Source organism: Mastomys coucha, unplaced genomic scaffold (assembly GCF_008632895.1).
Source record: "Mastomys coucha isolate ucsf_1 unplaced genomic scaffold, UCSF_Mcou_1 pScaffold22, whole genome shotgun sequence".
Classification (NCBI taxonomy): Eukaryota; Metazoa; Chordata; class Mammalia; order Rodentia; family Muridae; genus Mastomys; species Mastomys coucha.
Window position 1 is genome coordinate 157,358,573 of NW_022196905.1, and position 26,394 is coordinate 157,384,966.

The 26,394-nt window shown below is 44.5% G+C and overlaps 1 protein-coding gene and 1 long non-coding RNA gene across 2 annotated transcripts in view; one reads left to right on the forward strand and one right to left on the reverse strand.

The window, feature by feature from the left end:
- Positions 1-741: 741 nt before the first annotated feature.
- Positions 742-26,394, reverse strand: part of Erich1 (glutamate rich 1) — a 63,084-nt gene continuing 37,431 nt past the window's right edge. Inside the window, exons 4-6 of the mRNA XM_031339170.1 lie at positions 5,582-6,013; positions 3,723-3,914; positions 742-1,157 (exon numbers count right to left, since the gene is read on the reverse strand). Coding sequence (XP_031195030.1) covers positions 1,084-1,157; positions 3,723-3,914; positions 5,582-6,013 — 698 coding nt within the window. The 3' untranslated portion in view covers positions 742-1,083. The remainder of the gene's footprint in view (positions 1,158-3,722; positions 3,915-5,581; positions 6,014-26,394) is intronic.
- Positions 12,575-25,806, forward strand: LOC116068957. The gene is made up of 2 exons (XR_004109772.1): positions 12,575-12,631; positions 25,345-25,806. It is a non-coding gene; the product is annotated as an uncharacterized LOC116068957 (long non-coding RNA).

The window sequence follows — 26,394 nt, forward strand, 5'->3', positions numbered from 1 at the left end:
CTTTATATGATATCTAATGTAGATAAGCAGGACGAGAATAAGTTTATCTGTAACAAAACTGTGTGAACCTTTGGCATTTTAGAAAGTGTTAATTTTCACATGTGCATGTATGTCTGTGACTGCGTGTACACATGTGCCGTGTTGGATGCCAGAGAACAACTTTCTTTCTTTTTTTTTTTTTTCTTGGTTTTTCGAGACAGGGTTTCTCTGTATAGCCCTGGCTGTCCTGGAGCTCACTCTATAGACCAGGCTGGCCTCGAACTCAGAAATCTTCCTGCCTCTGCCTCCCAAGTGCTGGGATTAAAGGCGTGCTCCATCACACCCAGCCAGAGAACAACTTTCAAGAGCAGGTTCCTGTCTTGCCCTTTTTGAGGGAGGCAGGTATGCTTCTGGTGCTGCATTGCTTCAGGGAGCTGGCTGGTGAACCTCTGCCTCCCACCTCTGCCTCTCACCTCTGCCTCCCACCTCTGCCTCCCACCTCTGTCTCTCACCTCTGCCTCCCACCTCTGCCTCCCACTTCTGTCTCTCACCTCTGCCTCTCACCTCTGCCTCCCACCTCTGCCTCCCATCTTGCCGTGGGTGTGCTGGGACTACACTATAGATGTGTCCCGCCACAGCAGCTCTGGGTTTCAGTGACCAAACCCCAGACATCGCACTGCAAGGCTGGTGTTTCCACATGCTGGGCTACTTCCCTAGGCATTGGGTTCTCACACACAAGGCGATTTACAATCTTATTACAAATGTGATAACTTCAAACTATAGAGTTTATTTAATAAAATATCTGCTTTTGTTACAGGCGCCAAAAAAGATCTAGTTTTATGAAGTAATTCAATATATACATAACAGTAAGCAAGTAAACTGCAAGTCTCCGATGACACCTTACCTAGGCTATACAAACACAGAAATAAATAACATGGTAGAAATGTCTTCAGTGTCTCCAGGGTTTGATTCACCAACAATAATAAATACATTTGTACAGCCAGAAGTCTGGGTTCCTGTCCTCCGTGTAACTATCACCTTCGTGTTAAATGGTGGCTCTTCACCTTTGTGTTAAATGGTAGCTCTTCTTAAGCAATGCTGGTTTTATTCACTGCCTTTTTCAGGAAGAATCTGCGTGATCCAATAATTAAAGAAAGCTGAGATTATTCTGGCATGGTCTGTAAAGAAAAACAAACAAAAATAAAACCACAAATAGTGATTATTTTACAGGTTTTAGCCCTAGGGCCCAGAGAAAACCCTGAAAAAAATCAACTAAGACGCTCTCTTGGTGTCCAAGCTGATGGAGATCCAGTGCAAATAGAAATGGACAGAGAACAGACATTTGTGTCAAGGAACGACAGAGGCCTGAAGTAGCGTGGACCAGGAGCTGCACAACCCTTGGCTTTCATGACGGCAGTTCTGTGCCAGGACAGCCAGAACTCACCAGGGAGACAAGCACATCTCCAACATCCCTTGCCGACCCTGCAGCTCCTTTCCGAGGCAGCTGTAGCCAGAGTCAGGCCTTTTCTCCAACATTAGCTTTGTAGTCACCCTGCACTGCCTGTGAGTTCCAGGTTCCAGGCTGGACAAACCTCCTGGAGTTTATTTTAGGACAGCACTACTTTTAAAGTTCTCAGCTACACAGAATACAAGCTGATGCTAACACTGGAGATCTTAGAGAGTGGGGGCAGCGGGGCCCCCTCCCAGGTCTGGTCAGACCCCAGGGCTGCCCCTGATGTGGTCCATTTGATCTTTACTTCCAAACTGTGTAGCATGTAGTATCTGGGAGCTCAGGTGCTGAGGGAGGTGGGGTCCAACTTCCCCTTTATTTCACACAAATACTTTTTGTGTTTTTGCTGATGGACAAGGGGTTTGACTTCTGTTTGGATAATGTAAGTAAACTTCCACACAGAGACTATAAGGAAAGCTGAGTGCAGACAGCCCTGCCTCATCCTCAGGCATCTGTGACACAGGCCCTGCCTCATCCTCAAGCATCCGTGACACAGGCCAGCTCAGGAAACCCGTGCATGGAGGGACCCTGTGTCATAGAAACAGGTTCATGAACAGGATTTAGTTCTACCCACTACTTATGGCAAATGTACCTGAAATAGAATCTGTCTGATGAGCTCAAGGCAGAACCAGTGGCTTTCACAATGCAGAGTCTCCCTCTGCCTACATTCTAGACTCATTTCAGGATACATCCAAAAAGTGTCAGGACAGGACAATGGAGAGAAAATTAATTTCATCTCATAAAAGGTTCACATTAGTTTAACTTAACAAAAGTTTGCTTTTTAAGTTTTTTTTTTTGGGGGGGGGTTCGAGACAGGGTTTCTCTGGGTAGCCCTGGCTGTCCTGGAACTCACTCTGTAGACCAGGCTGGCCTCAAACTCAGAAATCTGCCTGCCTCTGTCTCCCAAGTGCTGGGATTAAAGGCATGCACCACCACCGCCCGGACTTTTTAAGTTTTTAAAAACATTTTTTTTGGTATGTTTGGTGTAAAGTGTATGGATATGTGGTATGTGTGGTATGGTATGTGGTATGTATGGTATGTGGTGTGAAGTGTATGGTTATGTGTTGTGTGTTGTGTTGTGTTGTGTGTGGTTATGTGTCTGTACTGTATGTGTACAGGCAGGGGTAAAGGGAGAACCAGGTATCTTCCTCTATGGGTTCCCAGCTTATTTCTCTAAGAAATAGCTTTCCTTGAGATGCAAGCTCATCATTTGGATAGGGCGGCTGACCCGTCATCTGGGATCTGCCTGTCTGCACTGCAGGACATACAGGCACATGCTCAGTAATATTCAATTTGTCAAATATTTAACACAGTAGGCATGAAAACAAGCCCGCTGACTGCTTGCCTGCTAGGCGGTGGAGTATCTGAAGCCTGGCTTCTTCCTGGATACACATCTGTACTCCCCACAAGCATACTTCTGTATTCGTGAGCTTCTCCATCCCATGCCTTTCTCTGGTCTCTTTTCCATGTGTCTCCTGGCCTGTCACAGGCCATCTTTGCTCAATTCTCTTGTGATTTCTCATTCATCTGTCATAAAAAAGCCTTTGTCCTCTGTTTCCTCCTTAGCTCCATCTAGGTGACACTGCCCCTCAAACTCCTCTGTCTCTTCTGAACAAACCTTGGGTCCTGAGTGGGGCCACACACCAAGCCTGATACCACATACCACAGTTTATGGAGTCGGTTACTGAAAAAGATCGGAGAAGTGAGAAGTGTGCTGAGATCACCGCAGCAGCTGAGTTTTTAACAAGGCACCAAGATCTCCGGAAGAGAGAAAACTTTTTTTTTTTTTTAAAGATTTATTTGTTTTACTTATTATATGCGAGTACACTGCAGCTGTCTTCAGACACTCCAGAAGAGGGAGTCAGATCTCATTACAGATGGTTGTAAGCCACCATGTGGTTGCTGGGATTTAAACTCAGGACCTTCGGAAGAGCAGTCAGTGCTTTTATCCCCTGAGTCATCTCTCCAGCCCCACAAAACTTTACTCTCAATTAAGTTGACAGAAAATAAAAGAGAGATAAAAAGAACATTCTACTTTCAATTAAACTTAGAGCAAGTGGTCCCCCCAAACTGATAACTCAAAGGCCAAGTATCCGATGGCGTACAGGTTTCTGGATACATTATGAGACATCTCTCTATGCCAACCGGACGCACATGAAGCCCCTTTCTCTGTAGGTTCTGTCCTAGGTCTTATGAGTGGAGGATATCACCGAGTAGACACTGCAGCACTTACCTGGAGGCATCAGACAGTGCTCTGGGAACATCGTCAGGGCACTCTTCAGTCTCTCGGTGTCCTGCAGAAGCAGCAGGGTTTTCATGTGGTCCAGGATGAGCACATCTGTGGGAGGCATGCTTCCAGACTCAAGGAGACGAAGCAGCTCATCAGCAGCTTCCTTGCACACAGCTGGATTGTCTTGGGAAGAGTCTGAAAGAAGGCAGAGTCTTAGTTTAAAGGCAAACTCCCGCCCCCTAAGGAGTCCCCAAGTACACATTCCTTGGATGAGATGTGCGGTACACAACAAGCTCCCGGGACAGAATAGGAATAGAACTCTGGGAATAAACATGACATCCAAGTGCTGCCACACCAGTGACTCTGGAGAGGCGGCCTGGTAATGTGTCTTGTTGTACTGGCTGGTTTTGTGTGTCCACTTGACACAGGCTGGAGTTATCACAGAGAAAGGATCCTTCCTTGAGGAAATGCCTCCATGAGATGCAGCTGTAAGGCATTTTCTCAATTAGTGATCAAGCCGGGAAGGGCCCATTGTGGGTGGTGTCATCCCTGGGCTGGTAGTCCTGGGTTCTATAAGAAAGCAAGCTGAGCAAGCCAGGGGAAGCAAGCCAGTAAGGAACATCCCTCCATGGCCTCTGCATCAGCTCCTGCTTCCTGACCTGCTTGAGTTCCAGTCCTGACTTCCTCTGGTGATCAACAGCAATGTGGAAGTAAGCTGAATAAACCCTTTTCTCCCCAACTTGCTTCTTGGTCATGATGTTTTGTGTAGGAATAGAAACCCTGACTGACTAAGACACTTGCCTTTTAAACATCTTCCAAGCATAACACTATTCTCTGAGTCACTGACAACAGCAGGAAAAGCAGACATGGAAACCAAGCCCAAGTCACGCCACGGGTCTCTGAGAACATCGTTAGAGTAAGAGTTCTGGCTGCTTGGCACAAATCAAGAAAACCTCTCCTAAGAGGCTGGCTGTGCCAGTTCTCCTCCAGGTCGGAAGGTCTAGGCGCCTGTTTTGGACAGAGAATATGTCTTTTCCTCTTTGGCTCCTTTTAGATCTTTTAAACTTTCATCAATTTACTTATTGTTTTCAGCTAGCACTCAGAGTAACGGGGGTTTCATGGCGACATTTCGCTTTCATGTGTACACCTGGCTCTTGCCCCGCAGCCCCGCCCGCTGCCCGCTGCCATCACCACCTTTCTGGTCACTAACTAGTCCCTCCTGCTCCTGTGTCACATGCTTCCACACCATCTGTTGCCCCTCCCCCCATGTTTTGGATCACTTCCTCCTCCCTCATGGTCCCCCATCTACTTCCTAGACACTCGCATTTGTAAACCAGGGCTTGTATTTTATATGAGAGAAACCATGGCAATGTCTGTATCTGAGTCTGGCCCGTCTGACTTAACATCATGGAGATCTTCATCCCACTTCCCCGGAACGCTCAGCTCCAAACTTTCTGCAGCCGGATACAATCCCGCTGTGATGTGCACCGCGGTGCTTCTTGTCTTTCCCAGCGTCTTCTTCGATACCGGGATTCTGTGTTGGAAGTGTGCTTATGTGTGCTGCTGTCTCTAGAGTCCTTGTGGTGGCTTGAATAGGAATGGTCCTGCTGGGTCACCAGGGAGTGGCACTATTAGGAGGTGTGGCCTCTAGGGGTGGGTGTGGCCTTTCTGGAGTGGGTGTGGCCTCGTTGGAGGAACTTACTTTTGTTAGGTACTTTATCAGAGCGAGGAGAAAAACAGATCAGACTAAGACTGCGATGTGTTTTGCACTGTAACAGTTTAAGTCTTTGACTACCCTGGGCTATTTTCCAAATACCAAGCGGATGCCATTATTCACAGGAAAACAGGGGTAGGATGCCTACCATCGTAGAAATAAATTTCTTGTGTTGACTTCAGAAAACTGAGGACGCCCTCCGCCCTGCTGCTGGCGAGCTCAGTGTCTTCCGGGGTGGTGTCTGCGACCGAGCACTCGGGATCGTCATCTTCTTCCTCCCCTCCCACATCATCATCCACCTCTGCCTCCTCGCTGCTCTCGGGCTGGTAGGTGAAGCTGACCCCAGAGGCCTTGGAGGCTAAGCCAGCTTCTCTCTTCCTCCGTAGCCGCAGCTTCGTCTTCAGCTTCCTCCTTTTGTTTTTGCTCAAGGCGGGGGCATCTGGATGCGGCCGGTGCATTTTCTCTTGCTGTGTCTCTAGTTCGGTTTGCCTTACAATAACATCATTGAGGTTTTTAATATTCCTTTTTGATTTGTGTCTTCTAATCCTTCGTCTTTTTGGTTGGTCAGGAAGATCCAGATCTGTTAAAAAATTCAAATACAGTAATTTTCAGAATGACAGAGCCATAACAACCACATTTATCTTTAATACATTTTTTTCATCAGGATTTTTATAGCTTTAGGAAAAAGGAATTTAAACAATTTACTTCAGTGATTCTTAACTTTACCTTAACTGACCACATCACCTAAAGCATAATATTAACCACAATTCAAATGTATTCACTACAAGAAAATGCACACAGCTGTTACAACTGTGACATCTAGTGTATTTTTTTTAAGGGATATAAAGGTTGTTTTATTAGTGCAAAATTTAATCTCCCATGGCCCTGGAGTAAAACCATATGAACTAGTCTTATATTTTTCTTGAGATAGGGGCTTCCTTTAAAGCCCAGACTGGGCTGGCTTTAAACCTGAGATCTTCTTGTTCCCGTTTGCAGCACGCCTCCAGCTGTCTGCTTTCGGAATGTGAGCGGTATGATACTAAACAGGAACAGACATTTACAGATGACTGCAGGAGCTGAGCAGCCCACCACCCAGCCACCCTGAGTTATCTTACAGCAGCCCTACACAGATGGATGGGGGAAGAGATACTGCACACGGGGTCAGGTGGCAGAATAGCCAGTGTGGGTATTGCTGTTGGCATACGGAAGGCAGGTCTGACAGTGCAGAGCCGACTCTAGAGTGTGCATCCGGGGACTGTGGAAGTATGACAGAGCACACGGGGACTGTGGAAGTATGACAGAGAATTCTGTATTCCACCACACGTCCGTTTCACACTTTGGCAGGTCACTTAGCACACAGGCCAAGGACACAACGCGTTCTTCTCACCACAGGTACCTCAGCCCTGCGGGCCCTGCCTGAACTGACCTGCAACTGTGAGGTCTACTGCTGTACCTTGTGCTTTGGTTTTCGTCAGTTCTAATTTTTAGGAAATTCTTATTTGAGATTTCTGAGCTGTCCACTCTTAAGAAACCAAGATTAATAAAGTGCTGCTTCTGGACCCCACAGGAAACTACCTGGCAGGGCATCCTTTCTCCATTTGGACAGCTAACTCCTGGGAGATGCTGGAGTAGTTATAGCATGCTTCATCACCGTGAAAATACTCAATCTACGTCTCTCAGCGGGCTTGAACCCTTGTCTCTCACCTGACACGGACCACCCCTCAGCCTTGTGTCCTTGTCAGGTTAGACACTGTGCTGTGGGAATGGTGAGCAACTCCTCTGCTATTTTTGAGTGAGAGTTCACAGTTTCCTCCTGTAGTTAGCAACCGTAGCTATGAAACCCACTGCTACCTCAAACTTGACAAGAGGCCAAAACTACTCCTCATAAAATCATGATATTAGATTAGGGTCTAGTTCATAAATTGCTTTCCTTAATCACTGGTAGGTTTTTCAATAGCGTATCTTTCCATTTCATTTGCAAGTATGAATCAATATGAGGGGCCTGCTAAGTGTGCCTGACAGGTCAATGCCGATTCTGAGTATCTCAGAGTTCCTGACAATGAAATGGTCTATTAAATATTCATGTCCCCAAAGTGACGACTGCTTATGGAACTGTTCATCTCAGGTTCACTGCACAACTGAAGAGTGTTCCTTCTGGTGTCTTAAAAATGTTTAATGTCATTAATTTGGAGAACAGAATGCATCCATATTCTATGATCTCAGAGGAGGGCCATTTGGGAGCCAGTGTGACAGGGCCCTGGGTGTGTGGGGTCCCAATTGCTCACTAAGGAGGGGGGTGGTGGCTCACTCCTCAGCTCGCTCCAGGCTATTTGTGGGTACCTTCCCCCTGGAAGCCACCTTCAGGATTACACTAGTTGCCAACTTAGCTCTCTGTGGTTTATTTCTTTTTCAAGTGGTCACACCATATTACGAAAGGCTGTTGTTAAGAGACATTATAATATTGATCTGCTATCTTAAAGACTATAAAGTACTCATTTTAAAAAGTGGCAGCAGCAAAACAGCTCTCAAATGATGCATTCACGACACTTTCTCAAATAAATGTGTGTATGCTATTGAACAGGAAAACTTAAAAAAGCAAGTTAGCCCAGACCTGGGAAGTCTCTGGTCACTCGGGTGGACACGAGACAGGCTGCTCTGCTGTGCCCGTCTGAGCTTCATGTTGAGAACACTAAACATGTATCACTTTATAATGAGGAAAAATTACCTTAAGCTTGAACTTAGGACAAAGGTATAGGTGGCTACTAAGTACTTCTTAAAGGTATTTGTTAATTATGTCAAGAAGAAAGAAAATCAGTAATAAGCATTTATGTCATATAGGTATCAGTTTAGGGATATAAGACTGTGGGTCAGGGTTAAAGCTCAGTGCTGAACTATTTGCTTCATAAAAGGAGACTCTGGGCTATCATAAGCAAACACACATACATGCGCACATACATACACACACGCACACATACACATGTGCACACATATGCACATGTGCAAATACACACGCACACATACATAACATTCGGGGCTGTTTCTATACTGGGTGTGGCATGAATCTCCGTAATCCCAGCACTTGATAAGCTAAGGCAGGAGAACAGGGAATATCCTAGAATTCTGGGCCAGTATGAGATAGGAAGATCCAACCTCAAAATAAATATAAATAAATAACACAAGCAAGCAAGCGGGCAGCAAATTAAAGAGAACAGAAGGAAGGCAAAGACAGGGCAGTAAGTTATAACACCACTGCCATTTCCATGCTAATGTGTTAGAAACCTCTCGACTCAGACGGAAATAGTGAGACTGTGCCGTCTGCTTGTGGGCTGGCTCTATCTCAGGCCCCAGGCAGAAAGAGGGGAGGACAGAGACTGTGTGAGAATCACGTTGCTGTGGATAAAGGAAATCCAAAAGTGTGAGGACAAGCTCTTTACTAACAGGTAAGGGTACAGATGCATGTGAAGGGTGTAGCTCACCAATGAGAAACAGTGAACTACCACTGTATCCCTACACGGATCCCAAGTTAGAACAGAACATGCAGTAGGAGATCCCAGGCCAGTTCCCAACACATAAAAATAGTCCCCTGACCCCGGGCGGAGTTCTAGGACCAGGATCAAGGCTTTCCCAGTCGGCAGAATCAAGGTCAGGGTCCCTAAATGGTGTGAGAGCACTTGATGGAGGGAGACTTTAGGACTGACACACTACGCCTTGGCTTCTACACTGTCCCGGGGTTCCATGGGATCGCTGCATAGATTTCATGTGCCAGTATGTGCCAGGGGAAGCTGAGGAAGTGGAGGAGGGCCCTCTGTGGAGCCCAATGATGTGACCCTACCTTTTACATATGCTGTAGCTATGCACCCTGGGTCCTAGAATTTCCCAGGTTTGTAGAGTATAACAATGGAGTGTATAAATATATTACATATAGATTCACACAGGAAAAATGTAGCCTTTGCCTTATTTAAAACACATGCCTACCAGTCATGTGGCTTACACACATATATTTGGCAACTGAGGAAATAAGATGTGTGTTCATAATTTTCATGTATTAGTTAAAGGAGAAACACTTCTGGGATCTGGGAAAAATATCTTAACGAAGAAATGTAAGCGTGGTGGCAAAGGTGTGTGTGATAGAGTCAGTGTCACAAGAAGCAGCTCACCCATCATGAAGGTGCCGGTCTTCCATGGACGTGGACAAGTCTGCTTCTTAGAGCACATTTTTCATTATGACGAACTTTTCCTGGATCACACACACACACACACACACACACACACACACACACACACACACTGTAGCTGCCTTCACACACACCAGAAGAGGGCATCAGACTCATTGCAGATGGTTGTGAGCCACTATGTGGTTGCAGGGAATTGAACTCAGGGCCTCTGCAAGAGTAGTCAGTTTTCTTAACTCCTGAGCCATCTCTCCAGCCCTTTTGGGGAACCTTTTAAGACTTCCACATGGTAGAAGAGCACTTTGAGGAAGCTTCTCTGTTTGGCCCAACTGTAGTTTCCCTGCCAACCCTCCTCATGCCCACCCATGCTCCTCGCTTTGCATAATGATCAACCTTTCTACAACTCTAAGGTGCCATCTGCTCACTTGCCTTCCCTCGGCAAGAATCCTGTCAGCTTCATTTGGCAGGGCTCCTTCTCATTCCTGATGCTTTCTTAGTGACACGCACCCACACTCCCCGTTTCCCTCCACCCCCCGACCCTCAATCTCTAACCTGAAATCCTCACTTGCCCATGCTGTCCTCGGGCTCCCGTGGCATGTCCCTATTAAGATAGATGGCCCTAAAACAAATCTGCCAGAGCCAAGCATCGTGAATGATTGTTTTCTTTAATACTAATATGGATCTCACAGTTGCAAGCTATGGCTTCTCCAAAATCTCACCAGAGGAAGCTGACCATGGTCATGTTGTCAGATGAACCCAAGATAAAAATTATTACAAAAATAAGATGTTGAAGGATTATGCCACACTTCAATTTCAACTTAGTTTCTGATATAATCTCTTCATACTTTAAATTTCTCATAGATGTGTATGTATGTCTGTTGTAAATAGTTATGCAAAAAAGGGTTCTGTTTTCATAATTCTGTATACCCTAAATATTTCATTATAACTTCTGACAGGGCCACTTTGCTCAGGGAGTCTAAGGAAAATTAAGTCACAGTTCTGAGTCCTGGGGCAGTCAGGTTTCTATTGAAGAAGGTAAGCGATGAGAATGTGCTCAGAGTCTGCATAAGGGAGATAGCTCGGCCTCCTGCTGAGACAACACCTCACAGGAACCACAGTGGCCACAGAGGAAATCTGTGCTGACTGTCATGGCTGACGTCTGTACGGCATACTGGACTGAGAGTCCCTGCTCCTGGGTTCTAGTGTGTGGAGGTTCATCTGCCTTCCCCACGTCTCGCTCATCAGGCATGAATGGGCAAAGCATCGCTGCTCCTGTAGTCCTCTGCAAATTCTTGGGTCCGTTTGAACTGACGAACTCTGCTCCACAGACCTCTGCTTCATGCCTACAAGCCTTAGGCCTTCGTCAGGAACTCTCCCTTGTCCCTCCACATTCCTCCAACAGCCTCAGTGAGCAAATCAAGGACGCCACTGATTCTATCACACTGTGATCAAAGCCCTTCCCTCCAGCATGGCCTCCTATTAGCTCTGAAATATTGGAACAGTGCCACCCTTCTGCAAAAGGGAATTGTCCTCGTGGTTGCCACTGGCTGCAAGTAGGTGTGTGTGTGCTTCAAGAGTGGTTTGTGTGCCAGAGGGCCAACCTGTAGATCTCACTTTTCCTAATCAAGTACAAGGGCCATATGTGGCCAGAGGCAGCTATGTGGGGCAGGGTAATGGGCAAAACCACAGAAGTGTGTTCTGGGATGTTAGCTAGAGTTTCAAGCAGAGACAAAAGGCAGGTGTTAGAAAGATGATTGCACCATCAATTGAGAAATAACTTTCGTCATACAGTCCAAGACAGTATCTGTTTTAAAAGCATGTGGGAAGCCAAGTGTATTGCTTATGTCTGTGTCCCTGCAACACTATCACCATCCCACCAATGTAGAGGAGAGGTGTGGGCTCCTACAGAGCTTCTTGGTTGGAGTACGAGGAGAGGCTGTTCTTCACTTCTTGGCAGAAAGTGTGTAGAGGAAAATATCAGGGTGAGATAGTATCCCAAGTATGACGCCCCTCAACCCCCTACAGCGAGGCCCCATCTCTTGCCTTTCTCCACCTTCCAATATACCATGACACAATGAACCCATCAAAGGATTAATCTGTGGGTTAACTTAGAGTGCTTCAGACCTGTCTCTGGCCACCCTTCAGACACACCCAGAGATTTGCTAATGCCCTAGGTCTTTCTTAATCCAACTGGGATGATAGTACACATCAGCCATCACACAAAAAGAGGCTCAGTTAATTTACAAACTGAACTGTGAATTTCCAATCCCACTGAGCCAGCACTGGGGCAGTGAAAATAACCAGTGAAAAACCCTGGACAGGAAGCCTGGGATGAGAGTCACCAGGGCTTTAGCCACAAAGCAAAGGAAATTATAACCCACCTTACTTAACTACAGGCCTTCAAGGCATAGTTAATGGTATCCTGCTTTTTTAAAGTAATGACAGATTCAAGTCCCTGCTCATCGCCTATCAGAAGAGTCAGATACGGCCACAGGAAAGAGTCTCCTGCATTCTCCCACAGGGACCAGTGGCCTTCTCTGCAGCAGATGACCTCTGAGTACGGTTTTCATTTTTAAACCCAGAGCGGGATACACGGCTCTTTGCTTCTTTTGTACTCTTCATGGCAGAACTTCGTGTTAAATGTGCATGAGCAGTGCTGACTTGTTCTAGAGTCCCATAGGAACTGCTGGTGTTGTCTCAGGCATGCTCCTGATGCTTTGTGACTTTGTCTGGAAATGACTTGCTATTAGAAGAACTCAGTCTGTCCAGCCTAGACTGGGTGACAGCCCCATCTTCTAAGCTTCCACTCCAGCAGCTCTCTGGTGTGTCTCCTTGTGACAGGACTTTCTCTGTCCACCCACAGTAAAATATTAGGGCAGCAGGAGGCCTATTATTGGACGGGGAAAAAGGAGGCAGAGCTTAGAGTTGTAGAGACAGAGAGTGCCTCAGGAGAGAGGGGAAGGCAAAGATGGAGGAGGACAGACAGGACGAAGAACCTGAACTAGCACAGCTTTCGATAGCAACAGGTAGTTATGATATCATAAGAGTAGAATAATTGGGATAAAGCTTTTATCATTATCAATTGGTTCTGAGATTATTGTATTGGCATCTTGTAAATTGAGAATTTATTGATACATAAATCTGGTTAATTATAAGCTTCTAGAGTTTTGTTTCTACTGGGTAAATTGGTGTTATGGTGGCTGATCATGGGGTGGACGCTCATTCATGGGGCTGGCATGGTAATGATCCACCAAGGGACTTGGGAGCTCCAGCCCAGAGAGACTACTGAGTTGCGATCACTGGGCTGGAGCCATGTGGTCTGCTGGTTGCCAGCGGTTGTGCGGGAAGCCGTATGGTCTTTTATTTAATATTTCCCACAGCACCTCCTTGCCTAGTGCTCATCAATGATGGAGGCCTTTCTGCAGGCCTGGGAATCTTTCCTTTGAACCATCATGAAGGATGAGCTGTCTCCTGTTTCTGGGTACAGACCCAAAGACCACTCAGCTCAGCCTCACTGAAGTCTGAACTGAGTCTGTGCTAAGCCTGCTGGTGCCTGCCTGGAGAGAAACACTTCTCACAGGGTGCCCATGAATGCATTTCACAGGGAGCTTTTAAAGGCAAAGAACAGAAAAACTACTCTCTGGTTGGCAGGTGCAGGGGGAGTAAGGCCTTTGAGCAAGCAGGGTAACCGAAGCTAAAAGCATGCATTTAGCTGGAGCATTTCTTTTATTATTTGTTTTCTTTTATTGAAAATAGAATCTTTGCATAGCTGGGCACGGTGGTGCATGCCTTTAGCCCCAGCACTCACTCTCTGCATCTGCTCCCATCTGCTGCTAGCAGAAGTCTCTCTGATAACCAATCTATGAGTGTAGCAGAACATCTTTAAGAATCATTTTAGGGACTTTTTTTTCCCGCCATTTGTGTTTATGTTTACCATAGATCTCTGGGCTATCTAGTTTCTGGTTCTTGGTCACCTAAGCAGTGTTGCATATGAGTTCCATCTCATGAAGTGGACCTTAAGTCATGTCAGATGTTGGCTGGTTATTCCCACAAGTTTTGTGCCACCATTGCCCTCGCATATTCTGCAGGCAGGACAGGTTGTATGTCAAAGGTTTCATGGCTGGGTTGGTGTCTACATTTCTCTATCGGTAGCCAAAGCATATCTTCCTGCACCAAAGAGAGTAGGACAAAGGGGTGAGGGCTCACAGAAGCACCCGCTCAACTTCTCCATGCCCATGGGTTGTGTGCATGTTGTCCTCAGCAATGGGCAATGGGGCTCCACTGTCTGTCAGTCCTTTGTCTCCACTGTCAGTCCTTTGTCTCCACTGTCAGTCCTTTGTCTCCATTGTCAGTCCTTTGTCTTAGCATGCGTTGGCTGGGGATTTCCATTCCCCCCCCCCCCTACAGTGTGGATTACACTTACTGATTCTCACTCAACTGCACACAATTCAGTCCCAACACTGGAAGCCTCAGCCATTTGAGACTCTTCTCTTGGGAATTCTGTTTAGATCCATGCACCATTTTAAAATTGGATTATTTGAGTTTTTGATGTCTAGAATCTCTTCCCACTCTGTAGGCTGATACTTTGCCCACTGACTGTGTCCTTTGCCTTACAGAAGCTTCTCGGTTTCACAAGGTTCCATTTATCAGTTGTTGACCTTAGTGCCTATACTATCAGTGTCCTGTTCAGAAAATTGTTTCCCATGCCAGTGTGTTCACAATAGACAAACCTTTATCTTACCTAACTAAAGGGTGGAAAGAGAATATTCAAATTAGCAAAATCAGAATTGAAAAGCAAGACATAGCAACAGACACCAAGAAAATCCAAAGAATTATAAGGACACACTTTAAAAATCTATACTCAACCAAATAAGGAAAATGTAACAAAGGGATAATTTTTTTCAATAGGTTCCACTTAGCAAAGTTGAATTAAGATCAGACAGACAATTTAAATAGAGCTATAATACCAAGTGAAATAGAAGCAAGGATTAAATGTCTCCCAACCAAAATAGGCCCGGGGCCAGATGGCTTCAGCACAGAATTGTACCAGGCTTTCAAAGAACAGTTAATGCCAATACTCCTCAAATTATTCCACAAAACAGAAATAGAAGAACATTGCCAAATTCATTTTATGAGGCCACAGTCACCCTGATACCCAAACCACACAGACTCAACAAAAAGGGGATTATAGATCAATCTCTCTTATAAACATAGATCCAAAAATACTCAATAAAATATTTGCTAACCAAATCCAAGAACACATCAGGAAGATCATTTGCTACAATCAAGTAGGCATCCCAGAGATGCAGGAATGGTTCAACATATGAAAATCAGTAAGTGTAATCCACCATATAAACAAACTGAAAGAAAAACACCCACATCACCATCTCATTAGATGCAGAAAAGGCCTTTGACAAAATCCAACTCCCCTTTCATGATAAAATTCTGAAGACATTAGGCATACATGGGACATACTTAAATATAGTAAAGGCAATTTACAGCAAGTCTATAGCCAACATCAAATTAAATGGAGAGACACTCAAAGCAATTCCACTAAAATCAGGGAGAAGACAAGGTTGTCCATATCTATTAAATATAGTACCTGAAAGTTGAGCTAGAGTAGTAAGACAACTGAAGATCAAGGGGATACAATTGGAAAGAAATCAAAGTGTCATTATTTGTAGATGATATGATTATTGATTGACGTTAGGCATAGGTGCCATAGTAAACAAAACAAAACAAAACAAAAGAAAAAATGTTACCACGATGCTAAAGACATTATTCCCAAGAAAGCAGAGGGGTGCACTTTCTTGGGGAAGACTGACACCCAGCTAGCACACTCCAGTTATTTTACTCAAACATCACACAAGGTTAAGGGGATGGAAAAGGTTTCAACTGTCAAAATTATCTTGCCCTTTGCTGCTCATGAGAGCAGATAACCCACACAGATCTCAGTCCTTTTTGACCATGGCTAGCCATAATCAAAAGTAAGAGCTCCACGTTTGCCAGGAGGGTCTTAGGACCAAGATCAATGAAGATCTCGTAGCACCAAAAGCAGACCCTTCCAGAGAGGCAACATCTTTTTAAGGTTCAAATTGTCTCAAAACAATTTTCCAGCCTCTGGTTACTGACTCACATGTAGCAAAGGCTTTGGTTTTTTTTTGTTTTTTGTTTTTCATTTTTCTTTTTTTTTTTTTTAATATTTATTTACTATTATAAACGAGTACACTGTAGCTGTCTTCAGACACCAGAAGAAGGCATCAGATTTCATTATGGGTGGTTGTGAGCCACCATGTGGTTGCTGGGATTTGAACTCATGACCTTCGGAAGAGCAGACTGTGCTCTTACCCTCTGAGCCATCTCACCAGCCCGCAAAGGCTTTGTTAGAACACTTTATTTAAAGCCAGGCACAAAGGCTTTGCTATACATTCTCTTAAACTCAGACAAAAAAGGCTCTACTATACATCTCACTACATATGACAGTATACATAAGTGACCCTGAAAATTCTACCAGGGAACTCCTACAGCTGAAAAACACTTTTAGTGAAGTGACTGGATACAAGATTAACTCAGAAACCAAACCAAACCAAACCAAACCAAACCGAACCAGTAGTCCTCCTAGATACAAATGACAAATAGATTGAAAAAGAAATCAGAGAAACAACACGTTCCACAATAAACTCAAATAATATAAACTATCTTGGGGTAACACTAACCAAACAAGTGAAAGACAATGGCAATAACTTCAAGTCTTTGAAGAAGACATCAGAAGATGGAGAGATCGCCCATGCTCATAGATCAATAGGATTAACATAGTAAAAATGGCCATCTTACCAAAAGTAATCTACAGATTCAATGCAATTCCCATTAAAATTCTAACACAATTCTTTACAGACCTTGAAAGGACAATTCTCAGCTTCATATGGGAAAACTTCATATTGCTAAAGCAATCCTATACAATAAAAGAACTTCCGGAGGCATCACACTGACTCCAAATTGTGCTACAGAACTATAGTGCTACAACCCACACGGTACTAGCATAAAAAGACACAAAAACAGGCATAAAAAATGGAATGGAACTGAAGATCCAGATGTAAATCTAAACACATACAAACTACTGATTTTTGATAAAGAAATCAGAAAAACACACTGGAAGACAGCATCTTCAACAGATGTGCTGGTCTAACTTGGTGTCTGCATGTAGAAGAATACAAATAGACCCATATTTATTACCCTGCACAAAACTCAGGTCCAAGTGGATCCAAGGCCTCAATCGAAAACAGATATATGGAACCTGTCAGAAGACAAAGTGGAAAACAGTCTTGATGGCTGGGGCATTTCGACCCTGAGTTCTAGAACAGGGTTGGGTTCTTTTTCACTGCACTTTTCCTGGCCGGTATAGCAAAGGTAGGGGCTTTAGGTTAAACCAAAGGTGGCTCCAGCCGAGGCAAGATGGAGGAACCTTGCCCTGTCTTGTCTTCTAGTCACTGTGGTAGGCAGGGGGCTAGTGTTCCCAGGGGCCAGCTGGCATACACAACTGATCTTGCTTTATATATGCAGAGATGCAGAGCCCCCAGTGATGTTCCCCATTCTAGTTCTATGGAGCCCCCACTCACCCTTCCCCATTCTCCCATTAAATCTCCAGTAGCCTGAACAGAAATCATAGGATCTCAAATATTTTCTCTATTCCGAGTATCTAATGTTTTCAGTGCTTTAACTAAAACTGGTGTGCTTATGTTTGACATTTATAGAAACCAGTTCACCCAACTGTTAGGTCCTAACACACTCTCATTCAAATGGAAGTTGTGATGGTTTGTATATGCTCGGCCCCGAGAGTGGCACTATTAGGTGTGGCCCTGTTGGATTAGGTGTGACACTGTGGGCGTAGACTTTACGACCCTCATCCTAGCCAGTCTTATCCTAGCCTTCAGATGAAGATGTAGAACTCTCAGCTCCTCCTGCACCATGCCTGCCTGGATACTGCAATGCTCCTGCCTTGATGATAATGGACTAAACTTCTGAACCTGTAAGCCAGCCCCATTTAAATGTTGTCCTTATCAGAGTTGCCTTGGTCATGGTGTCTGTTCCCAGCGGTAAACCCTAGCTAAGGCAGAAGTATACATGAAAAGATGCACAGCGACTCAACTGAGCTCCTGGCGTGGGCTCACCATGGAAAAGCTTAGAGCAGACTGTTCTACCTCTGTCTTGCTGAGGCTCTCTGTCTCTGTTGTCTACAAACCGGAGTTTATCCTCTGAATACAACCATAGATCTGGTTCTGTGGCAAACCATTATTTCTGTAAGTTTTTGTTATAACCATTTGATTTACTTGCTTGTTTCTACTTTACAGGCAAAACCTATAAAATTGATGGTGTGCTAAATAGAATGTAGAGATTCGTATGTTAGTTTCATCATAAAATAAATGATTAGAACATTTTATAATCGTGAAAGAAGGATTATTTCATAGACTTTGTAAATTTTTACATGACGGTTTCTGTCAGCAGAAATAGGTTTTAGAATTTCTCTGGAAGTTCTAATTAAAACTGTTAAATAGGCAAATGTCCCCCCTTTAACACTTCTCATAGCAAGTTACATGCATCTCTTCTTTAAAGGAAGGTCCCAGAAATGCTCAGCCAGAGGATGAGAAGTTCGACCTGTAAACCCATGGTAGAAAATGACGGCGCCACTGCAATTCATTGCTAAAGTTGGATGGTTCTATTTCTGTGCTAACCAATTGCATTTCTTTATTCACAATGACAAAGTGACAAAAGCATTCATTTAGTCTGAGCACGATCAGGCGAATGACACAGAGAAGAAACAACATTAATATAACACGTGAAGACTGTTTAAAAACAGAGCCGGAGACAGGATAAAATAAACAGAAATAAAAGGCCTCATTTTATAAATTACATCATGGAATTCAATTTTCATCCTTAAGTGCTTGCTTGCCTCAGTGACTAATGCTGCCGAGCTCCTGATGAGCAGAGAGTACTTTTTGGAGGCCTCAACACCCAGCCGGGAAAGTGAGAGTGATCTACCACGCCACGGGCGAGTACAGAGGCCACACACTGCTCCACGAAATGCCCTACCTGTTACAGTTCGAATGTCAAATGTCCCCAACTGGGTCATGTTAAAACAGTTTTTTCTTTAGTTGGTGACATTGTTTAGGCAAGTCCTGGGGCTTTTGGTGTAAGGGATGTCACTGGTAGAGAAGTTCACGAGGGCAGGGCTTTAAGAGTTAATCTGGTGTTTGGCCAGAGCTCTCTGTCCCCTGGTTGGTGCCAAGTGAGAAGCCTTCACAGCAAGCTTGCCCCACTCTAGCTGACCCACTTCAGTTGCCATGCTTTTTCTCCATGATGGACTGTGTGCCCTCTAACTGTAAGCCAGAAACCTCTCTCCTTTAAGTCACTAGTGAACTACCTACAGCCAGGAACTACAGGGGCATCTGTGAGTTAATCTGCTCAGAGCTTGCAGAATTGCTCTGAGAGGCAACTGACCCCAGGTGAGTCTAGCAATAGCTCTAGGTGGGCTGTAGGAGGAGGAACATGTCAGAATCCTCAAGAAGGGTGTCTCAACGTTCTTTATCATTTCTAAATATAGACCACATCAGAAGGCTCTGGTGAAAGGGATGTGTGCGAAATAACGTATAGAATATTACAAAAAAGGGGCACTAGATGTAGTCAGAAAAAAAAATTGTGGAGGGTAAAACACAAGACCCATCATTACTAGACCTTGACTTTTAAATTCCAAATCTGGAGTAAACAGGAACATTCACAGTGTTAGCTACGGCCTAGAGGAGGTGCTGCTCCATGCAAGAGTGCTTTTCTAGACGGCTGAACTCCCGAGTTTACAGCCTAGTCCCTCACAGTGCCCCCCCCCGTGTTAACACAAGTGCCCCCGTCCCCGTGTTAACACAAGTGCCCCCCTCCTTTGACACAGTGTGTACTATGCAACTTTGTCGAGTCTTAAACTTGAGATCCTCCTCATTTTGTCTGCTGGGTGCTGCTGGGATTTTAGGCATGTACAGCCCCGCCTGCTTAGTTCTTTGTGTATCGGTGAAAAATATAAAACAGCTACAACAGTAATTATTATAACCTTCTTATATATATATCATTTAAAAACCATATAAACATCATCAATATACTTTTTTAGTAAAACTTTAAAGCAAAACTTAGAAAAAAAGAAATAGTCTTATAAAAGAAAGATACTCCAAGTGGTGTGAATGTATCCCCAAAGTTTCCATGCTGGAAACTTAACCCCTACCATGACAATGTAAAGAGGCATGCAGGACCTCTGGGAAGAGGTCAGGCCAGAATAATTCTGCCTTTGTGAAAGAATTCAGCCTTTATCCAGTAGCAGGCTCCTACTGAAAGGATGAGCCCTGAGTCCTCCCACTCCTGGAAGGTTGAGCCCTGAGTCCTCCCACTCCTGGAAGGATGAGCCCTGAGTCCTCCCACTCCTGGAAGGATGAGCCCTGAGTCCTCCCACTCCTGGAAGGATGAGCCCTGAGTCCTCCCACTCCTGGCCATCTTGTCCCGAATCCTACCACAGTTGATTCAACACAAACGTCTTCATCAAATGTGGTCCTTTGATCTTCAGAGTTTCCAGGTTCCAGATACATGAGGCAAACACACAGCTATTCATTATAAATTACACAGCCTCTGGCATTCCTTAGAAAACAGATTAAGAGCCGGGCAGTGATGGCGCACGCCTTTAATCCCAGCACTTGGGAGGCAGAGGCAGGTGGATTTCTGAGTTCAAGGCCAGCCTGGTCTACAGAGAGAGTTCCAGGACACAGCCAGGGCTACACAGAGAAACCCTGTCTTGAAAAACCAAAAAAAAAAAAAAAAAAAAAAAAAAAAAAAAAAAAAAAAAAAAAAAAAAAAAAAAAAAAAAAAAAAAAAAAAAAAAAAAAAAAAAAAAAAAAAAAAAAAAAGAAAAAAAATCATTGCTTTATTTGATTGTTAAAATGGAGGGTTGACTCCATGGTAACCATCTCAAGTATTCTATGAAACAGGCAGAGATTTCTCAACTTCTGTTTTTCCATCAAGAGGTGTCCTCACTCACAGGAGTTCTCAAGCTAAGGCCTCACAAGTGAAGATGTAGATGTGAAGACAGTTGCTAGCATGCTCTCAGAGCTCCTGCGACTGGTGGTCAAGCACAGGGTGGCCATAGCCAGACAAGCACATTCCACACAGAAGAGGGGCTCTTATGCAAGGAGTATCTTGTGAAACCAGCAAGTCTGTTTATCCAGTGCATGTGGATCCACAGGTCAGTTGGTACACACCAGTGCTAAGGCCACGCTACTTCCAGCTCTTGTCCTACTATGCTTTGCAGTCTACTCCTTTTGTCAAGATGGGGGCTGCATGCTTTGTCACCATGGAGATAGCTGTTCTGACCAACTGTACAGATAAACAAAACCCCAGAAGGTGTACCATTCACTAGCCACCAGAAGTTCACACCATGCACCAGGGGTCACACGGAGCCAGACAGTTCACACTTTCTGTCTGCACACAGAGATGGACAAGATGACCTGTGCTATGGAGTAAGCTCCTCTCACTGCCTGTATACTGGTCAGAGGCAGTGACTACAGTAAGTCAGCTGAGAGCCTTGGCTGCACAGAGGCTCACTGGAGCCTTTCCCAGAAAAGCACACAGTGTAAGGTCATGCCTTACCCTAGTGCTGAGTCTCAGGGGTGGGGCCAGGCACCCCACAATCAGATGTTTTCTGCATTTTGACCACGTGTGGATGTCTGTAACGGTCTCCATCAAGATGGATACTCTTGATCCTTAATGTAGCTGCCTAAGCTTTGCCAGTGGATTCAAGATGACACAAATGAAAGAAAAGCATTCACAACGCTGCTCTTTTCAGATGCCAGGAAGGTCACAGCAGAGACTAGGACGAGGCGAGAACTTCCTGAACCTTTTCCTGAACTTCTTTCCTGCCGTCTAAGAGACAGGCAGGCCCTTGGGCTGTGTGGAGCAGCCTTTTGGCTTGTCTCCTTAAGGGATTTTATCTAAACATTCACTCAAAGTTCCAAAGGTCCACTGTGTGCCCCTCTGCACACAAAGGCTGTAAAAATGTGCATGAGGGAACCGCAGAGGTTTGGCTATTCATAATTTCTAACGCACCAAGTTTGAAAAGATGTCATCCCCAAGAAACCCCTCTCAAGACCTTAGAATTTAAAAAAAAAAAATCTAACGTTGAAATTCTCTTAGCTGCTGGCTGGCACCCACTTTCTGGATACACTGCTGGAGTGGAACTAGACCCTTTAAGGAGCCATGGCCTCCTGACCATCTCAATCCTCACAGCTTCCTTTGAAACAGCCTTGAATTACAGGATAGAACTCCATTCAAGTTTTACTTCTGAATCATGTTAAAAGAATCCACGGGCTATCAGAAAGGGAGTGGGAGGTAAAATACTCCCAATCTCCGCACTGACCTTTTTGTGATTTTAAATGCCAGTGCTTGATAGTAATCAGATACTGTTCTAGCTGGTGGTGTTGCCTTGGCACTACCAGGAAGAAGGAAGTCAGCATTGATTAGAAAGGCCGGGCGCCCTGTGGGCGGGATTATCCCTGTGGGGTGGGCCTGGGTTGTAATAGAAAGGCCGCGGAGAAAGCCACAGGAAGGAGTACATACACGCCCCCCCCCCTTGTCTTCCTGCTTTAGCTCCTGGCTCCAGATTCCTGTCTTCAGAGCACCTTACCGGCTTCCCTTGATCCCCTTCGCAGGTGGACCTTAGCTTGTGAGCCAAATGCACCCTTTTCTCTCCAAGTCAGTTTTGATCAGCATTTTATGACAGCAACAAGAGACCTAACCAGGGCAGATGCCATCTAAGGAAAGACTGACTGAAACACTGAATAACGTTGCTAAGATCAGATTATGAATTCATGATAAGTATGTGGACAAACATGTACTACTTAACTATTTTTTAGTAAGATTAGCTCTTGAATTCCTTCCTGAAAAAGCTGATACACTGAAGTAAGTTCCACATTTTCGAGGTTAATATTTATCTAAATACTTTAATTTTCTATGTGTGAAGTTCAAACTAGACAGAACTCCAGCACATGGAAGGGCACAGCTGCTGGGGGAATGAAATTCAGTTTTCTTCAATGGAGTGGCACTGCACTGGGTAAATCAGTCCTCCCCACCCCCCAGGACAGACGGTGCTTGGGGACACTCAGACAACTCAGAGTCTCCAGGACTTTTGTTCTTGTTTCATCCTGTTTTGGGGTTTTCTCTCTTGTTTTCTGTGTTCAGAGAAAGAATACGGAGGTAGTTAGGTGGGGAGAGTTGGGGGAGGGCGAGAAAACAATGAAAAAGCCAAGAACACTGTATGTAGAGTCCTGTTCAACACTTACTAAACTTGTGAGTGAAAGTGTGTGTGTGTTTTATATGCAGTGTATGTACCTGTTAGAATGCGTGTGTGCACATGCGTGTGAGGGTAGGTGCAGAAGCCAGAGGTTGATATTAGATGTTTTTCCTCAATTGCTCTTCATCTACTTATATGTATATGTATTTTGAGACTGTTTCTTATTGAACCTAAAGTTCATTAAAATGGCTAGACCAGAAGAAACCTAATGACGGAGGTGAAAGGTCTTTACAAGGAAAACTTCAACTCTGAAGAGATTGCGAAAGACGCTAAAATAGAAAGGCATCTCATGTTTGTGGATTGGGAGCCTCAATATCACAATGATGACCATGCTACCAAAAGTAGTTTAGAGAATCAATGCAACCCCAATCAAAATACCTATAGCATTCTTCACAGAAAAAGAAAAAAATTCCAAATTCATATGGAACCAGACAATGAACGCTGGGGGAGTGGCCCTAGTGGATACATCGGACACAAGGCTCCTGAGCCGACGGCTCAGGGAAGGTCATGGGCTGAGAGGGGCTGGAGAGAGAAAATGGAAGGAGGACGTGATGTTATTACATTTTAATTAAAATGTATTAAAAATAAAAATAAAGAATAACAAAATAAAACACATAAAATGATGTTTACAATTTTAAATAAGCATAAAGCTATAGATTCTTCTTCGTCTTCTTTTTTTTTTTTGTTTTTTTTTGTTTTTTTTTGAGACAGGGTTTCTCTGTGTAGCTCTGGCTATCCTGGAGCTCACTCTGTAGATCAGGCTTGCCTTGAACTCAGAAATCCACCTGCCTCTGCCTCCTAAGTGCTCGAATTAAAGGCGTGTGCCACCACTGCTCGGCAAGCTATAGATTCTTTTTTTTTTTAGATTTATTTATTTATTTATTATATGTAAGTACACTGTAGCTATCCTCAGATATCCCAGAAGAGGGCATCAGATCTCATTACGGATGGTTGTGAGCCACCATGTGGTTGCTGGGATTTGAACTCACGACCTTCAGCAGAGCAGTCGGCACTCTTAACCACTGAGCCATCTCTCCAGTCCCCCACGCTATAGATTCTTTAAGTACAGTAAAATATTCCACAAAAAGAAAATCAGAAGAGGTTAAAATGAGCCTTGCCAGAATAAGCAGGGTGAATGTCAGAATGCCTGATAGGAATGCCAGCCCTGAAGAACACTGTCTAGGTCAGGGTTACGACTGCTGTGGTGAAACACCTTGACTAAAGAGCAAGGTGGGGAGGAAAGGGTTTATGTGGCTTACACTTCCATATCACTGTTCATCATCGAAAGAAGTTAGAACAAGAAGTCAAACAGGCCAAGACTGCAGGCAGGAGCTGATGCACAGGCCATGGAGGGGTGCTGCTCACTGGCTTGCTCATCATGGCTTGCTCAGCCTGCTTTCTCATAGAACCCGGAACCGCTCACCCCTACTGGGCCCTACCCCATCCATCACTAATTAAGAAAATGCTCTATAGCTGGATCTTTTTTTTTAAAAAAAAAGATTGATTTATTTATTTTATGCATATGAGTACCCTGTTTTCAGACTCACTAGAGGAGGGCATCAGATTCTCTTACATGATGGTGTTGCTGGGAACTGAACTCAGGACCTTTGGAAGAGTAGTCAGTGCTCTTAATCGACGAGCTGTCTCTCCAGCTCTAGAGCTGGATCTCATGGACGCATTATCTCAGCTGAGGCTCCCTTCTTTCAGATGACTCTAGCTTGTGTCAAGCTGACACCAAACTGGTCAGAACAAATACATTCCTGAGTTCAGGAATAAAGCAGGACACACCAGGTTATATCTTTTGTCTCCAAAGACGTTAATCGGGGGCGTCTGCAGTGATGTTTACCTACACATCTGTCAGCACAGGGCTTGGCCCACACAGGACTTAAACAGAGGTATAAATTACTGTAGGAAAGCTAACTGTCTAAGATGTCTGACTGTGTGCTGACTGTCTAAGAGTCTGACTGTGTGCTGACTGTCTAAGAGTCTGACTGTGTGCTGACTGTCTAAGATGTCTGACTGTGTGCTGATTGTCTAAGAGTCTGACTGTGTGCCACCTCTTCACATGGTGCTACCTTCTTGCCAGGTGCTTAGAAATGACTTCTTAGAGAGACAATTTCAGTATATGTTCCCTAAGTTTAGCATTTGGTGCTATTTAGTCTGTAGCCCCTCACTGATTTGGATACACGGTTCGATGGTTCTTCTTCTGAAGACAGAATTTTACACTTCTATAGGGCATGTAGTCTATATCATGAGCTGAATATTTTGTTCTGTGGTATTAAATATTACACTGTCAAGCAAAACTGTGTCTTACACACATGAGCATATTTAAAAAATAATAATTAAAGAATTTGGATTCCTTTTTAGAACTGTGGTTTTGGACTGAGTTATATGCACTATGAACTCTTGGCAAAGAAAGATGATTTACAGCCTTGGAGACGCGTCAAGCTGGATGCTTCAGCATGGTTTCACCACGCACCCACCAGGAGCCCCTCACTCTCACTGCTCCCTCTGCCCAAGCCTGAACCATCCTGATTCTTCACTTCCCAATTTCCTCTTATAACACCGACTTAAAAATCCAAGTCCTTCAGAAAATCTTGCCGGAATTTCCAAAGTTGACCCTATTTTGCATTTCCACAGTGTATGGCCTGTATTACTGATAAAAATCTGTTTTTTTCTTACGGACTGCTAGCTCTCTACCAGGAAGATCCAGTAATAGGTGTATTTGCATATCCAACATCTGCATGGTTGGTTCTCAAAAGATTTGGATTTTAGATGAGGCAGAAATAAAGAACACACAGCAGAATTCTTTGTATTCTGAAAGCCAAATGCAGCATCTACTTGTTTTTCCTTATAAACATGAGCCAACACCTCCTGGAGCCCAAAGCAGTAGGGCTGGGTTCGCTCAGATTGGCTGGGTTCACTCAGATTGGCTGGGTGGCTGGGTGTCAGAATCACTCCTCCGTGGTGTCTGGCATCAAAACAGCTCTTTTACTCAGGCTTTCTAACGATCAAAAAGGATTAGTGTGACTTGAAATCGGAACACTGGTTCTTCTTGGCTCTAACCGGGGGTCCCTGAGCTATAAATTAGTTAGTCTATACATAGCGAGTAGCTTCTACCACCCAAGAAAACAGTGGCGTGTGTCCAAGATGCCCTTGGCTAAATAGTTCAGTGGATAAGGCATGGCGACTACAGAACCAAGTAGTCCATTTGTGTGGAAAGTTTTGGAACAGAAATCTTGTAAAATTATTCTTTTATCACTCGAACTGCACGAACTTCTGAGTTGAAAATCAACTTAAACTCACTTTAATCAGGAGTTTCTAAGTCCCAGGAGCCATGGCCGAAGGAGTGCAAGAGCGCCCCCTGGTGGAGGTGGACTGTAAGGCCCTTTGCACAGTCACCTGGGCAAACTCCGG